Source organism: Perca fluviatilis, chromosome 16, assembly GCF_010015445.1.
Source record: "Perca fluviatilis chromosome 16, GENO_Pfluv_1.0, whole genome shotgun sequence".
NCBI classification, from domain to species: Eukaryota; Metazoa; Chordata; class Actinopteri; order Perciformes; family Percidae; genus Perca; species Perca fluviatilis.
Window position 1 is genome coordinate 6,292,545 of NC_053127.1, and position 16,544 is coordinate 6,309,088.

Genomic DNA, 16,544 nt, shown 5'->3' on the forward strand with positions numbered 1-16,544 from the left:
TTCTCAGTTTGGCTGTGACACCTGCTCAGTGAAAACAAAATGTGACGTGGCTAATCTTTGTGGACGAAAAGAAGGAGGAAAAACTGACTCATTAAACTGTTTACTGGGAAACGAAAAGGCGTTTAACGTGAAGAAACGTACGTGCAAACCGAAATAAAGAAGACAAACCTTTCGTGTTGTTGACTTTGGGAAGGAAACTGTTAGCAGGCTGGGGTGACGTCAACGTTAACTGCTAGCATCAAGACTTTGACAGGAGAAAAGGTGAGTTTGTACCCAAAGTATTTAGCTACAGTGTAACGTTACCATGACATTAGGTTGTTTTTTTCTGACTAAATTGTGCGTTGGTAATTATTATAACAGCATATTGATAATAACAAATAACGCTCCTCCTAGCCATATTGCCAAATAGTCATTAGCTCATCAAACTAATATAGCAGCATCGCATAGTTAGATAGGCATGCATAGCAATTAAACTAACGTTAAGTAATAGGAATACTAATTGCTAATGGAATATGTGACTTCCCGCTACAGATGTAAATGTAAGGTTTATGTAACGTGTTTCATAGTTTACATTCCTGTTCTTGTTGTTGTGTATGCTTAAGGAAATAATTGCATGCACAGAGATAACGTTAGGCTACTGTACTTTATGTGGATATAAATACAATATGCTCTGTTCTTTTTGTGAACTGAACCCCCCTTTTGTTGCAGTATGAGTTTTAACAAAGCCCAGACTGGACTTTAGACTAACATTATCTTCAGCTGCACAGATAAACAACAGCTTAAAGGCATGGTCTCACATGCCCGAAATGATCCGCCTTGACTGCTGTTCCCTTGGTGTTGTTGAAATGCATTCTGGGAAATGTATGATACCCAAGGGGGGGGGGGTAAGCGAGCATCCGGAAAGCGTACCTCCTATGGGGAGATTCTGAGGCTAACAAGCCATCACCTCCCGTTAGCATCCCATTGACTCCCATTCATTTTGACGTCACTTTGACAGAGAATAACTTTACATCTGAAGCGTTTAAAGACTCTATTTGTCCGTTGTTTATTTCTAATGAAACACGACAATGTATAAAAGGCTCCATTACCTTGTAGCTCACGTTATGGCTCCGTAGCAGACGTTTTTGTAAAAAAACCAAGTGACTTTCTGTCGCAATAGTAAGTGATCAGGTAGAGTTGAAGAATACACTTCTAGAGACAATATATCATGAGACATACCTAAACAAGTAGTTTTCTAAAAATAATACACACACCATTACACGTGTAAAGAAGAACATAACATGGATGTTCTGCTTTCGGTCTGTTATGCTGGAAACGGACATGACATAGTCGCGGTCAGCGGTACAGTAACAGAAGATATTAAGGTCACATTTGGAAAAAAATGAGATTTTTTTTCTCTCCCACCCCTATTTGTCATATTTTCACTCTGAAGGCATGTACTAAGAGATCAAGATGTCAGACAGCGAAGCTACAGCGGCGGAGGGTCCAGAGGTGGCACCAGAGACTCGAGATGCCTCTCCTGCAGAGCCGCCCGGCAGCTCCTCTCTGACCACGGCGGACAACTCGACTGATGTGGCGCCGACGAGGAAAGCCAGGAGGAGACCGGACGTCGCGCCTGCAGCCGAAGCTGAGGAGACGCCCAAAGTAGAGGAGATGCCAGCAAAGGCACCGGTAAGATGATTAGTGTTTATACTGGTTAGAAATGGGAGCATGACTTCTGCTGGCATGCCTTGCCGATTGTTTGAGAGCAGTAAGCCTTTAACTAGACATACGTCGGATGACATTTTCTCAGCCTTTCTGTGTTGGTCGGTAGGCCTGCACAATATGTTGTTTTGTTTTTTTTATCGCCATCCTAATATCAACTGGCACAATAAACACATCATTAGTTAACCCTCCTGTTGTCCTCGGGTCAAATCTGACCCACTTTCAAAAAGTTTCTATATCAGAAACGTGGGTTTAAAACAAAATAACGTGGATGGTTCCATACAACGCTTTTCACAAGTTAAATAAATGATCAGTTCACTACTTCCATTGAATTTGGGTGTTTCATTCAATTATATTAGTCTGGCTCACCAGACCAAGCTCAATCTTTTAAGATTGAACATTAGTCTGGGGAGTCTGCTCTGGATTTTCTACCGCACAAGAGGCGTGATCATCGGGCATAGTTCAAACGACTCTGTACGCAATTGGATAGTCCCTCAACCAATCGGAACCAACGATCCGGGTGACGTAGCAGCGACGGCGACGTCAACAGGTTGCTGCGCTTCGGTGGCTGTTATGTTGAATGTAAACAGGAAGCTGCTTGGTCGCTTCTCTATCGTCTACTAGCAGATCTGTCTACGGCAGATCGGGCTGGGTTTACCCAGTCTACAATTTTATAGCATGTAAAGAAAAAATGATAATAGAAAGTTGAAAAACGTAGGAAAAAAGTGACAAAAATGTCAGGAAAAGTGACAAAAACGTCAGGATAATATTCAAAAACGTCAGGACAAAAACGTCAGGATAATATTCAAAAACGTCAGGAAAAGTGACAGAAACATGGGAAAAGCAAATTGACAGAAACTTCGAAAATGTCAACCATTTTTGATAACCGCTTTAAAAAGCTAGCAAGTAATCTCACTTTATTGAAGACAGTCACACACCCTAAAGTACAGCCAAAAAATACTATTGTACTACATAAACATAGACCAAAAGTGCTTGCAAAATCATATCTGAAGTCTCTCACCCTGCTCCCACTACATGTTCCCCTGGCAGGCTCCACAGGCCACTCTCCACCAAAACATCCCACTTCAACTACAAAGAGTAGTAAAAAATAATTTGTAAAAGAGAATGTCAAAAAACAGCTCAAATATAACAAGACTGGAATGAAATGCAGTGTAAGAACAGTTACTTCAAAAAGAAAAGTCTTCAGCCTTGATTTGAAAGAACTGAGAGCTGCAGCGGAACTGCAGTTTCCTGCGAGTTTGTTCCAGATATGGGGACTAGAGCCCAACCGATTTTTGAGGCCGATATCGATACAAATATTTGGTTATTTATGACTCCTCACTAAAATAATATGAGAATGCAGTTTAAAAATAAACTTGTTTGTTTTATTGTCACAACAGAACAGAGGAACATCAAAATATATAAAAGTTCTGATAAATACAATGTATAAAAATACAAACTCAAGGTATGAAACTTAAAGTCCTAAAATCTAAGTTTTTATTTTAGTTTTTAAATATTCATTTAATAAATGCCGATACCGATAGTTTAGAAAAATATGCCTAATATCGGCCGATAATATCGGCCCGATCGATAATATCGGCCCGATCGATAATATCGGCCCGATCGATATATCGATTGGGCTCTAATGGGGAGCATGAGCGATAGTTTTGTTGCAAAGGTCTCTCTCTCTCTCTCTCTCTCTCTCTCTCTCTCTCTCTCTCTCTCTCTCTCTCTCTCTCTCTCTCTCTCTTTCTTGCTTCCGTCCTCATCCTCACGTCCTCTCTCTCAGGCCCCCAGTGAGTCCACTGTGTCTCAGGGAGGTTGGGGATACTGGGGCAGCTGGGGCAAATCCATCCTATCCACAGCAACAGCTACTGTGGCCACTGTGGGTGAGTATGGACCACCGGCTGTAACTGTGTTATATACAATGTGTATGGTAGGGCTGCACAATCTTTCGTATTTTAATATTTTTTTTCAATCAGGGCTGCACAATATGCTCAATGGTGTTTTAAGCCCACAACGTCGACTTCAAGGCAGCGCTGCGACCGTCGACTTCAAGTCACCTCAACCATAACCATTGCCTAATCCTAGTGCCTTCCAGGCAGCGCTGCCTGGAAGACAACATTGGGGGCTTAAAACGCCAAACACCGCACAACATATAGTTATTTTTTTTATCGTCATCGCGATAGCAACTGGCACAATAAACACATCGCGAAAGGCTGCGACAAATCGCGAAAGACGCTCAGAGATGTTTTGAGTTAATTGAAAGAGAGTATCCGTAGCAAACTGCACTTTAAAATCTAACTGTCATTCATTTTGTTAAAACTGTTTCCTGTCCTTCTTCCGATTTCTAGCCCCAGCCTGTCACCCCACCCTCTACTAACGTTACTCGGTACATAACGTTAGCTTAGACCTCACAATGCCTCCCGCTAACTTATTGTTTATAAGACGTGACATGGGTGACCCATGCGGGTAGGCCGAGGCGAGAAGATGGAGATTAGCTAACGTTAGCCAACATATGCTTAAACATTGTACAAACATAACAAGGTTTAAAAAGTTATATAAAAACACTTTATTAAAAGGATATGATTGGGAAGAGAGATGATTGTGAAGGTGGGTTAGTGCACGGATTGTTATAGGGTGGTGGATTTAAATGTAAAAAAATAAATGAAAGGGTTTGGTACGTGTAAAATTAGAGATGTATTGTTGTGTATATTGGTTATCCTGTTGTAAAAATATATGATATATAAAGGAATGAGTTAAAGTTGAATGAGGGGGGTGGGAAATATCACAAGCTTCGGCTTCATCCTGCTCCTTTTCGGACAGTTTTTGAAAAAATGAACTGTAATAGTATTTTTTATATTATTTGTAACACGTTATAGATATTGTTCTTTTTCCTTTGGTGTTTTTTTATTTTTATATTTTATAAAGTTTTTATTTAATTTTTTTTTCGAAAAAATAATTAAATGTATATTATTAAAAAAAGTAATTTCAGCATTCGAATACTATTGATTTTTTTTACTATTCGACTTTCGGTATTTCGTTCCAACAGCCCTAACACACACACACACAAAATTTGTTTGTTGTTGTTTGTGAAAGCAGCAAAAAGGCAGAACTGAGTCCACTTTAATATGTATGTATTTTTCGCGAATAATATAGTTATCGCGATATTCAACATTGTTATCGCATATTTCCCTCATCGTGCAGCCCTAGTGTTTGGTGTTTTTTCAGTTATCTACTCTGAGAACTACGGCCACTCGTCATCTCATCCCACACTTAACTTTGTCTTGCCTTGGTTCTGCATCCTAATTTGAAGCAGAGCAGCATGCCATGTAACATTAGAAGTCTTCATTTAAATAATGTAATCATCAAGTTATGTGAAATCCCAGATGCTACCTCAGATATAATATCAAATTTTATTGGGGGGGAAATGTAGCTGTGAACACGTTTCTGTGAAGAAATCATTTGAATTTAATCTAAAAAGTGTCTTATTCTTTCCCCTACATTGTGTATTCTTTGGGATAATCCGCTGTCTCACCTCACCGTCTTTCTGAATATTACGTCTGAAGCTCTGTCTTTCCTGTCCGTCCAGGCCAAGGGCTCACTCAGGTCATAGAGAAGGCAGAGACATCGCTGGGAATCCCCAGTCCGACCGAACTGTCGGCCCAAGTGGAGGAAGAGCAGAAAGAGCAAGGTAAAAGCAGGATTTATGGTCGCGTGGAGGCTCCGCGCAGCCGTAGCCTACATAAGTGGCCTGAAGTTGTGCGTTAGTGTGTGCGTCGATCTCTTTAAGAGAAAAGCTGTGTGTGTGTGTGTGTGTGTGTGTGTGTGTGTGTGTGTGTGTGTGTGTGTGTGTGTCTTTCAGCACAAACCTGATAAAGGCTTTCAGATGTGGTCTTAGACCTAGTTTTGTGTGTGTAGTCTTCTTACATCTGTGGGTCACTGTTGTATATACTGTATGGTCCTATGGATGTAAATACAGAATAAAATAAATATATCCACCAATTTTTCCGCAGAAAAGGCGGAACTAGGTCACTAACTATTTACACTGTTGCTTTTTGAGAGCGTAAGGTCCGTATCTCCATGTACCTATGTTTTTTTTTGTTTTTTTTTTTACATATTTTTATTGTTTTTTGCAATAAACATAGAACAAACCCCTCCCCCCTTATGGCACCATATAGATAAAAAAAGAAACAAAATAAACATATTATAACACAAACATATTTACCAGGAATATATTAAAAGCAGACAAATATTTACGGATTAATAATTGAAATGCTAATAAAATAGAGTACACAAATTGAAGAAAAGAAATAAACCAAACAAACCGATAAAACACCTGAAATATAGCAACCGTCCTAGGCATAGTATCATCGTTTACATCAAGTCATATATTTATTTATTTCCAAGCACACCCTTCCGTTACCGCCTCAAGGTCACCATTTTGAACAAATTTCAATAACATCTCTCATCAGATGTTGTGAAATTCAGAAGCTTTTTTCCTAACTATGTAAGTGAGTTTCATAAGAGCCAGACTTGTCGTCAAGTTTTTCAACCACATACACAGTGAGGGACAGTTAACATTTCTCCAGCAGAGGACGATAGAGCACTTGGCCTGCAATAGATATAGGTCCCCACGGCGTTGATTGCACACAGAAGCATGAATTGGCCTTTAGGCGTTACAGTATGTTGCATGGGTTAACGTGGATCTACCCCTCAGGTACACAAAGATAAATGAATATGAGTCAATGTATCTGTCCTTAAAGTGTGTGATGAGATTAAATATCTTGGCCATCGTATTGTTAAAGATCCCATGGCATGAAAATGTCACTGATGGTGGAGTGCTAGTCAAACGTTTGTTAGTGTTGGTGTGCCTACCTGTTTTGCCTTAATAAGAAACCTTATTTATCGACACATACGTGTAGAATGTCTGTCTCAGAAAACAGAATTATACAAGCTTTAGCCCACATGGATTTTAGCTCTGTCAGGTATGCATCTAGACTGTGGAGACATTGGCGCTCCTGTTTGTATATTACAGGTGAAGGTTGTTGACCTTTTTTATTAATTTCTATGAATTGTACTGTGTATTTATTGCTATAGGTTTGTAAATATTGTAATTTTTAATGCACTATGGACCTTCCATTTGTGTCCAGAATAAAGTTCTTCTTCTTCTTCTTCTTCTTCTTCTTCTTCTTCTTCTTCTTCTTCTTCTTCTTCTTCTTCTTATTATTATTATTATTATTATTATTATTATTATTATTATTATTATTATTATTATGCTTTTTTTCCCCCTCCATATTGTGGTAACCTTGTTTGTTTCTCCTGCAGGTGAATCCAGCGGTGAGACGGACAAAGCGCCAGACGATGGATTAGCGGCGGCGGGAAGTGCGATGGGCATGCTGTCATCGCTCACCAGCGTCGTCCAGAGCACAGTAAGCAGAAATAGCCTCTGCGTTTCTTTGTCTCTTCCTTGAAGGAATAGGAGGAAAAAGAGAAGTTCACGTACTTAGAATGCAGCTCAAACATCCAGTTTTTCATGATCGGGTTGAGGTGAAAACGGCGTCATTTAGTTTTCCTTTATGGGTTGAGAATATTTTCCCAACCTGTTTGGTGTGTAAAAGCCTTTCCAAAACCTTTCAGACAATTCATGTGACCTTCTCTTCTCAGGGTAAAACGATGATCACAGGCGGTCTGGACGCTCTGGAGTTCATCGGGAAGAAGACGATGGACGTGATAGCAGAAGGCGATCCCGGCTTTAAGAAGACCAAAGGACTGATGAACAGAAACTCCACTCTGTCTCAGGTAGGCAGACTGGGGTCAAAATGTATAGTATTAAATCATAACAACAGTTATTTCAAGACCCTCTAAAGACCGCGTAGGTCTTAGACTGCACTCTATCATTTACAAAGAGCCAAAAATTCCAACAATTCCCCCCAAGAGTAAGCATTTGGTGCAACAGTAGCGACCCAGGCTCTCGGTGGGCGGGCATCTACCGCTGCCGGTTAGGACACAGAGACACTGATACAGATATAGAGAAATATGATTCAGAATTATAGCAGTTGGAATGATGAACAGTAGTTATAGTAACAATAAAAGGTAATGGGAACTAAGACTTGAAATAATAGTTGTAGCAGTTCAGGGCGTAGCAGGGCGTAGAGCAGGACAACATGGTGGCCACTGAAACCATGATTTAGGTGCCACCCCGATCCAAGGAAAACTGCAAACATGTAAAGGAGGAGCTCAAAGACAAGATGGACGTACATGTAGATGAGCTGAGACTACATACCGTTTACCTTTTTTATACCTGTTTGTAGCCCCAAAACAATAAGACCGAACAAAGACCTAAGTAGCCAGAGAAACACATTTAAAATTTCTTGCGTTAAATCACTGTGCAAATAGAGAAATACAGACCTTCTCTTTCGACTTGTCATCTTGCTGCCTCTCGTAGGTGTTGAGGGAGGCTAAGGAGCGCGAGGAGCTGCAGACAGCCGAAAAAGAGTCTTCAGATTCCCACAAGAAGGCGGACGCTCACTACGGGATGCTGTTCGATGAGTTTCAGGGCCTTTCGCACCTCGAAGCGCTGGAGATTCTGTCTCGAGACAGCGAGGCCAAGGTACGACGGGAGTTTTCGTGCCAAAACAGAACACCTACTGTGGCTAAATATCAGAGGTGGGGGATTCGAGTCGCAAATCTGAGGACTTGAGACTCACCTGACTTCCATTGATAAACAACTCGACTTGACTTTGACTCGGTCTTCAAGACTGTTTGTGTTTCTGTTTTGCTGAGGCTTTTCTTAGGTGACATTTTTACGTTTGTATGATATTTAGATTATTATTATAATTATACAATTATTATTATTATTATTATTAAGATAAATGGCATGTTCCATCAAAGTCAGGCATGTTTGAAGAACGCCGTTAATGCCATAGAACCGTTATACCTAAATAGTTTGAATAACTTTTCATGGCTGATGAAAAAGGAATATCAGTCTTGCGTTGACATTTTTTTTACACACTTTAGTTTTAAAAGGAAGGAGGTTTTGATGGCCACAAAATGTCAAATATAATGTGACGATATTGTGTGTGTGTGTGTGTGTGTGTGTGTGTGTGTGTGTGTGTGTGTGTGTGTGTGTGTGTGTGTGTGTGTGTGTGTGTGTGTGTGTGTGTGTGTGTGCTGTAGGTGAAGTCAGTGCTGACCACTCTATCAGGAGAAGAGCTGCTTCAGCTCCGAGAAGAGCTGGTTCTCATTAAGGACTCTTTCTCCCTGGTGGAGTTTGATGATGAGGACGTGGATGAGAAGAAAGGTAACATCTCTGTAAAACTGTAAAAAAAAAAAAAAACATATTTACCAGAACTAATGTAACACCTGAGATATTTCTGATTCCAGACGAAGACGGCTCCGAGTTTGAGAGAGAGTTGACGGAGGCATTGGAGGGTCTCAGTGTCACCGCCACGGCTGACAAACTCAGCAAGGTACCAGTCAGGGCTGCACAATATGCTCGATGGTGTTTTAAGCCCCCAACGTCGACTTCAAGGCAGCGCTGCGACCGTCGACTTCAAGGCACCTCACCCTAACCTCAACCGTAACCATTGCCTAATCCTAGTGCCTTCCAGGCAGCGCTGCCTGGAAGACAACATTGGGGGCTTAAAACGCCAAACACACCACAACATATAGTTATTTTTTTTAATCGTCATCACAATATCAACTGGCGCAACAAGCACATCGCGAAAGGCTGCGACATATCATGATGAACACTATTTTTTGTGTTAGTTGAAAGAAAATATCCGTAGAAAAATACATTTTAAAAAAGTCATTCTTTTTTTAGTGGTGTCTTTTATATTCAATGTTCAATTTGTTCAATAAGTCTAAACATGCTACCAGTTTATTGCAAGTGTTGCAGACTGCTTACAGAGCTGTAGCGGAGCCAAAGTAGCGCACTTTTTAATAATTAACTTTATCAGTTAATGGTAAAATAACCCCCCTCCCTCCCCCCATACAGATAATCTGCAAATTGCTAAATATCGGCCAGATAATCGGCCAGGGCCTGTGATTAGTCTGTTGTTTTGGATTCCATTAGATTGCTCAGTTCCTGTTTTTATAGTGGTCAACTGGTGTTTCACAAACCTAAGCAATCTAGTCCGATTGTTTTGTTAATATAATGGTCTCTAACCTCCCAACAGGCCTGTAGGAGCACCTGCAGCCAGATCACTGACATGAGCCGACCACAGGAGGAAGAGGAAGAGAGCGCGGACAATGTCAAGAAAACCCTTACTGTAGAGGTATGCTGATATATGTCCCCTTAATTTATTCAGGTGTGGGCCAATTGAGGGCAAGCTCTCATTTCCAATGACACCCTGATTACGTGCCATATAAAATGACAATACATACGGTGTTTCCTTTAGGATTTGTTTTAGAGGTGGGGGCAGGTCTCTCCGAACAACATATATCAGGACGATGAGCTGACAAGAGTGACAAGTTGAACGTTGTCCAATTAGAACGGTGGCCGCGGTGACGTTTTTGGTGGAGCTGTTGGTTTAATAGTCGAGTTGGAAGAAAGCGAACGTTTTGACAATAAACTACATCAACGCAACAGTATGTGGAGTTAAACTGGACGGGCCCATTGACCTCTGAATAGTTCTACTTGTTGTTAAATTGCAATGTGAGCAGCAGCAGGATAATTTAAAAGGCAACTACATTGTGCGTCGGCCCTATTTCTGATACCGTGGGGGCAGAATTTTTGCCATGGCGGGCCGCCACTACAAAATCAACATAGAGGAAACACTGACATATAAAAATTACTGAACATAGTAATTAATATATACTGTAATTTAGAGTTGCAATACACCGTACACACATAAAACAATTACAGAATGTTAACAAACTCAAAGTGCACTTGTACATTCAGAATACATGGCCATTGAAATAGATTGAATCCCTTTTAAATGTCCATGTCCTGTCTGTCTGGAATTTTGTCAGGAGGTTCATGCCGCAGCCATCAGGAGTCTGGCGGAGCTGACGGCTCGATCCATCGAGCTTTTCCACAAACTGGCCGAGATGATCCTCTTCTCCAACAACGGCAGCACAGAGGCCAGCCTCCTCTCCCAGTAAGATGCCTGTGGGAGCCACGCTGTACATATTCACACTTTCATCTATACTTTAGATAAGATAAGATCAGATAAACCTTTATTGTCATTGCACAGATACCCATACAATGACGTTTTGAGTGCCACAACTGAAGGTGCATTACAGATAAAGACAAGATAAATAGCTAAAAGACTTGTTAAATAGAAGTTTTACTATAAGTCAACAAAAATCAATGAAGACATTGTTAAAATAAAATAGCTAAAAACTAAAATAATTTAAGACATAAAACAGGACGAGACAGAAAATATTGCACATGATGTATGATTATTGTAATATTATTGCACATACGTGATCATTTGAATGAAACGTCTGCGTTTTTCATGTCGTCTTGTCCTCAGGTTAACTGTCGTCCTGTGTAAAGAACTCTCGCTCCTTTCCAAGAAGTTCACCTCCTGCTTAACGACGGTGGGGGTAAGTGTGAGGATTCTAACGTAGCTCTGGTCGTCAAAGAGTTTGGTATTTGACTGCGTTTTAATGTGAAAGTAGAACTGGATATGGAAAATAAACATGAAGGCCATTGCTTATTTTAAGACTATTGCCAACCAAACTACTGAATCTATTGAGGATCAAATCATCATCATCAGTGTTTCCTTTTTAGGATTTTCTGTTTTTAGCAGATGATTTTATGGAAAGTACCCATGCCGATCTCTAGGTATGGTGAAGGGTATGTGATGAGGTGGGTGGGGGGGGGGGCTATTTTAATTCCAAAGGCCAAGGGAACTTTATCAGGATGCATAGTATCCTGGATCCATGAAATAACTGGCCTTTAAAAATAAACATCTGCCTGCCTCTATGGGAATTTAACATAGGGGTGTGTATACTTATGCCTCCTGTATTTAAAGGAAAACATTTATTTATTTACGATACATTATTCATTCACAAAGACAATTGGTGTCCTTAAAGGTTGGATTTTTTCAAATATTTTTAATTAAGGCATTAAGATAAATTTCCAAAAGATGATTTATTTATTTTTTATTCCTCTTTATAGTCAACTTTAGCATGAGTTCATAAACTTATGAGCACCGCTGTATGTGGAGTTAAACTGGACGGGCCCAATAACCTCTGAGTAGTTCTACTTGTTATTAATTAAATTGCAATGTGAGCGTCAGCCACATTGCAACTGTCAGCAGGATCATTTAAAAGGCAACCGCGACTACATTGTGTGTCTGCCCTATTTCTGATACCGTGGCGACAGAAATTTTGCCATGGCAGACCGCCACTACAAAATCAACATAGAGGAGACACTATCATTATTTAGTTTTATATATTCAGTATTTTCAGCATGATTATCATCATGGGAAGTGTAGGATCCAGCTGTGTTTTCCCTAGGTCTGTGGAAGACTTAGGTGCGCGTAATTTGCAAAGGGGCTTAGGTGTCCTAAATGTTCCATTTTTTGAATTGAAAAATAAGGAATTTGACTTCATTTTTGGACCATTATCATCCACGCTGCTGTTCTCCGTTTTGACACGTCATCATTGCTGCTGTTTGTTCACCTGAGAGCTGAGTGTAATTTGATCTAAACGTTCTGTTTTACAGTCAAACGAGAAGGGAGATGTCCTGAACCCGCTGATAACGGGAGTCTTTTTAGAGGTTTGTGTCACAGCACGATCACACACATTGTAATTAAGTCACACTATTGCACTGTTGCAGTTTTATTTCTATCCATTTTATTGCCTGTCTAACAGGTAACCGTGTCTCCTTGAAATGCTTAAGTCTCTAAAAATTACTTTTGATTGACTGAAAAATGCAAAGACACAATACCACCATCGTTTTCACACCATCATTTATTTATTTATTGCATGTGTAGTTGTTCCTTTTGGACATTTGAAGGTTTATTTTCACATTTTGGCTGATTTCACTTTTAGTTAATTCGATGTCCCTTCAGAGATAGACCTTTTTAAAACCTCTTTGAGACCTTTCTGTTCAACTCGAAACAGCTCTGAAGTCGCTAGCTCTAAACCCACCAGACTCCATTTAAAAAAGCAATACTTTTAGCGTGTATAGAGGCGACATATTTTCACATGTAAATCGGTAAACTATGTGTTTATTTTAACCAAAACTAGAGTTGAGACGGTTGGAGAAGTGGAAAGATGACCCCAAACGGCTTTTCATAGTTTTGAATGAAGTGTATTTTACGATGCTAAAATTACTAAAATACTTAAAATTCTTTACATGGAGTCTGGTGGGTTTAGCGAGTTTATCTGTGTTTTTTGCCCCCAACGGTGCCTTCCAGGCAGCGCTGCCTGGAAGGCACCGTTGGGAGGCACTGGTTAGGGTTAGGGTTAGGTGCCTTGAAGGCAGCGGTCACAGCGCTGCCTGGAAGGAGACGTTGGGGGCAAAAAAACACCATCGAGCGTTTAGCGAACGCAATTTCACGGATATTTTTTGTTTAAAAAAAGGATCTTACTCTTTAAGAGAAAGGTCGACCTCCTAAGAAATCCTTTCCATAATGTTGTCAGACACTTATTAGAATATTAATCTGAGTCTGTCAGTGGCAAAACGAGCACTTTTGTGAAGGTAAATACAAGCTGGACATTCTCACTTAATACTGGACCAATGTCAAAGATTGGTGTCACTTAGACACAGAAACATAGGAAAATAGGGTCCAGGTTGAAAATAAACAGTAGTTACCCTTTAAGTTCTGGGTTATTTATATTGTTGGTAGAGAATATCACCACACAGCATATTTTAGGCATGTTTCTGTTGTTTGCTAGCAGAAGAAATTGACGAGGAGGAAACCTTCTCAGTGGAGAGTTGTTCCCAGCCCCAAGCCCGCCACGCGGTGGGCGTGGCTTTCAGAGTATGACGCGATGCGTGTGTCATAGAGTTTGGAAGTCAAAATCCCGTTTATTTTCTCCATGAGGATTTTGATTATCAGCAATAATGTCTTAAACCATCCGAGGTAGACTGACCACGAGCTCAGAGGTTGGGAAACGAAGGTTTCTGCTCCTGTAGAAGCTGGAGTGAAGTCTGTGTGAAATGAAATCAACCTAGTTTAATGAAAAACATGTTTTATTTACGATCTTATGGAGAACCCCACACTACCCACAATCCTAGAAGTAAAAGCGGCGTCTCTGATTGGTGCAACTCGTGTTACCATGAAAACGTTGAATGAACCCACGAACGGCTAGATCGAGCTTCTACCATTGAAGTCTGATAGTTTCTGTACACAGTCTCGTTCCTTTTGTATTTTTGACAGTTTTCAAAATGGTTTTTTTTTGTGCCGAATCAAATGTTTTATGTCAGCGATTTCTCTCTTAGCTGATTGGCTCAGCTCCAGACTTAAATCCTCAGGTGTTTTCAGTTATTCTGGCCGATTAGACTCTTTTCAGGTTGAAGGTGGGCCGGAGCTTTGACGGGAACGTATTAGGTCACAAATTCTTTCTACCAAAAAGGATGACAAAGGTGTCATTTGTCCCGCCCTAACAGGTGCAACAACACTAACAGTGGACTCAGGAAGATGTCAGTCTAACCACACCCACACAGACCTGGGAAAAGGTCCAGTCAGCCACATTAACTATAACCACCTGTGTGGGTGTTCAGGGCCTTTAACTCTTCCGGGTCGCCGATCACGCCGGCGTGATCAACTCACACGACCAGTTTAAGACGGCGAAGCCTAAAAACGAAAGTCACGTTGAGCGCTGGCGTCCACTTCTGTCGAAAGTGCTGGCTTGAAACTCCATTCTATTTTTTGTTTTATGTTGATAGACCCAGTAAAAACGGAGATGGGATCATTTCAATTTGATATACAAATCGTATTGACGCGTTCGTAAAAGAATGCAAGATGGGTTGCGACAGGCGTTGCATTTATTCTAATATCTGCGTCGCTTTTTGGAGAAATGACCTGCAGCTCCATGTCATGCAAGCGTCACATTTGCAACTTGTGTTTACATTTTGAACCTTTTTACAATGCTTGGTTGAGCATGCTTGTGTTTTTTATAGTAAAAAAGCTATCGTTTTTCTAATCGGATTTTGTGTGTTTTTGCGTCCAGTATGTTGATACAGTACGTCAAAGGGAAAAACTAACGGTCAGGTCATATAGGTGATGTGTTGTGCTGAAAAGAGATACCAAACATCGGTATGGTAAACCTTTGTTTATGTCGTGTATAAAGGAAAAATAAAAAGTACTCAAAAAGGGCCAAAGTAGCCCAAGACTCCTAAGGGTTAAAACTCTTTATATTGGCAATTTTTGTAAAGTCAGTGGATCAATTGAATGGGGGAAAAAAAAACCTACTTCCGGAAACAGAGCAGTTCAAAATAGTGGACGGTCACTGTTGAGCTCTTTTGGGCTTTACACAAAGCCAAACATTTGAGAATGATATTAAAATACTGCCTCTTGTTGACACATTATGAATCCTCTTTCCTCGCAGGCGTCCAACAGTGCGTCTTACATCCAGGATGCTTTCCAGCTGCTGATGCCCATCCTGGAGATCTCCCACATCCAGAGGAGAGCTGAATCCACCGAGCAGTGACCAGCTGGCATCCCCCCTCTCCTCCCTATATCGCTGCCATGACGCTGGGACTCTGTCACAGCAGAGAACTGACACATCTTTAAAACTTGTTTCTTTCTCCGTTTAATCGTCTGCGGCGGGCGGCTCTTTTACTACGTCTAGTTTTCAGCTCAGGGCTAAAATCAACTTCACACCTGGGAGGAAAAGTGTGTTTTTGTGAAACAGTGTTAACGTTTGTTGCTCGCTAGCACAGTCGATGGACACAGTCGACGGTCAGCCCTATGTTCCCACATTTCTAAGAATTTTATTTTTTTCACTGAAAATTAGGCCCTATGTTCCCACAGTCCTATGTTCCCACATTTATTAAATTTTTCTTAAAATTAGGCCCTATGTTCCCACAGTCCTGTTCCCACTTTTCTTAAAATTAGGCCCTATGTTCCCACATTTCTAGGACATTTTCAATATTAGGTCTTGTGTTCCTACATTTCCCTTCATTTTAAACCCTATCCTGGGTTAGGGGTGTTAGGGTTAGGGCGATAAAATCTGATACAAATTTATGAAAAAAGAAATGTGGGAACATAGGGCCTAATTTTGAAAAAGATCTTAGAAATGTGGGAACATAGGACCTAATTTTCCGTGACAAAAAAAAATTCTTAGAAATGTAGGAACATAGGGCTGTGGGAACATAGGCACGCTCTCTACCAGCTAAGGAGGAACGTATTGTTGTTCTTTTTACTCTAACATGAACACTATTTCTTTCCGACTTGTCCTCTTAACTTCAAAATCGCAATTCTGCCTCGGGAGAACACTTAAAAGAAGCCAACACCAGTGTTAATTTGTGTGTCTCATAATAAATAGAAAGATATATTTATAATGTATTTGTCTCTTCACTGCACAGGGAATAATAGGTTACTTAGTTTTCTATGCATATCTCTCTAGTAATTATAATAATACCTTTACTTATAAAGCGATTTTCAAAAACAAGTTGCAAAGTGCTTAACATTCATTTAAAAAGACAACGAGCAGACTCTAAAACACTGGTCCTGGAGCAGTTTGGGGACACTGACAGGTATTTAACAAACAGACAGTGTTGGGACTTTTGGTAATTTCTGTGTCCGGCAGGCCACCTTTTATCCGGCAAACGGGGTTCTAGCTATCTCAAGAAGCCTTGAATTTATTCTTTCAATCTCTAACACAGATTATTGTTCTTACAGTTTTGGGCAACCTTGGTATCATCCTCAAAT

General features: G+C 40.5%; 1 protein-coding gene across 2 annotated transcripts; it reads left to right on the forward strand.

Moving 5' to 3' along the window:
- Positions 1 to 13: 13 nt before the first annotated feature.
- fam114a2 (family with sequence similarity 114 member A2) lies at positions 14 to 16,171 on the forward strand. Of its 2 annotated transcripts, none has more exons than XM_039826344.1 (14): positions 14 to 261; positions 1,433 to 1,671; positions 3,494 to 3,593; positions 5,297 to 5,398; positions 7,030 to 7,136; positions 7,372 to 7,506; positions 8,153 to 8,317; positions 8,884 to 9,007; positions 9,091 to 9,176; positions 9,885 to 9,983; positions 10,681 to 10,808; positions 11,187 to 11,259; positions 12,386 to 12,439; positions 15,220 to 16,171. In XM_039826344.1, the coding sequence occupies exons 2-14, from the start codon at positions 1,453 to 1,455 to the stop codon at positions 15,319 to 15,321; spliced, it is 1,494 nt and encodes a 497-aa protein (XP_039682278.1). In that variant the 5' UTR covers positions 14 to 261; positions 1,433 to 1,452; the 3' UTR covers positions 15,322 to 16,171. The 2 variants fall into 2 exon arrangements, with proteins under 2 accessions (XP_039682278.1, XP_039682279.1); XM_039826345.1 differs by having other exon boundaries at positions 7,033 to 7,136.
- Positions 16,172 to 16,544: the final 373 nt, after the last annotated feature.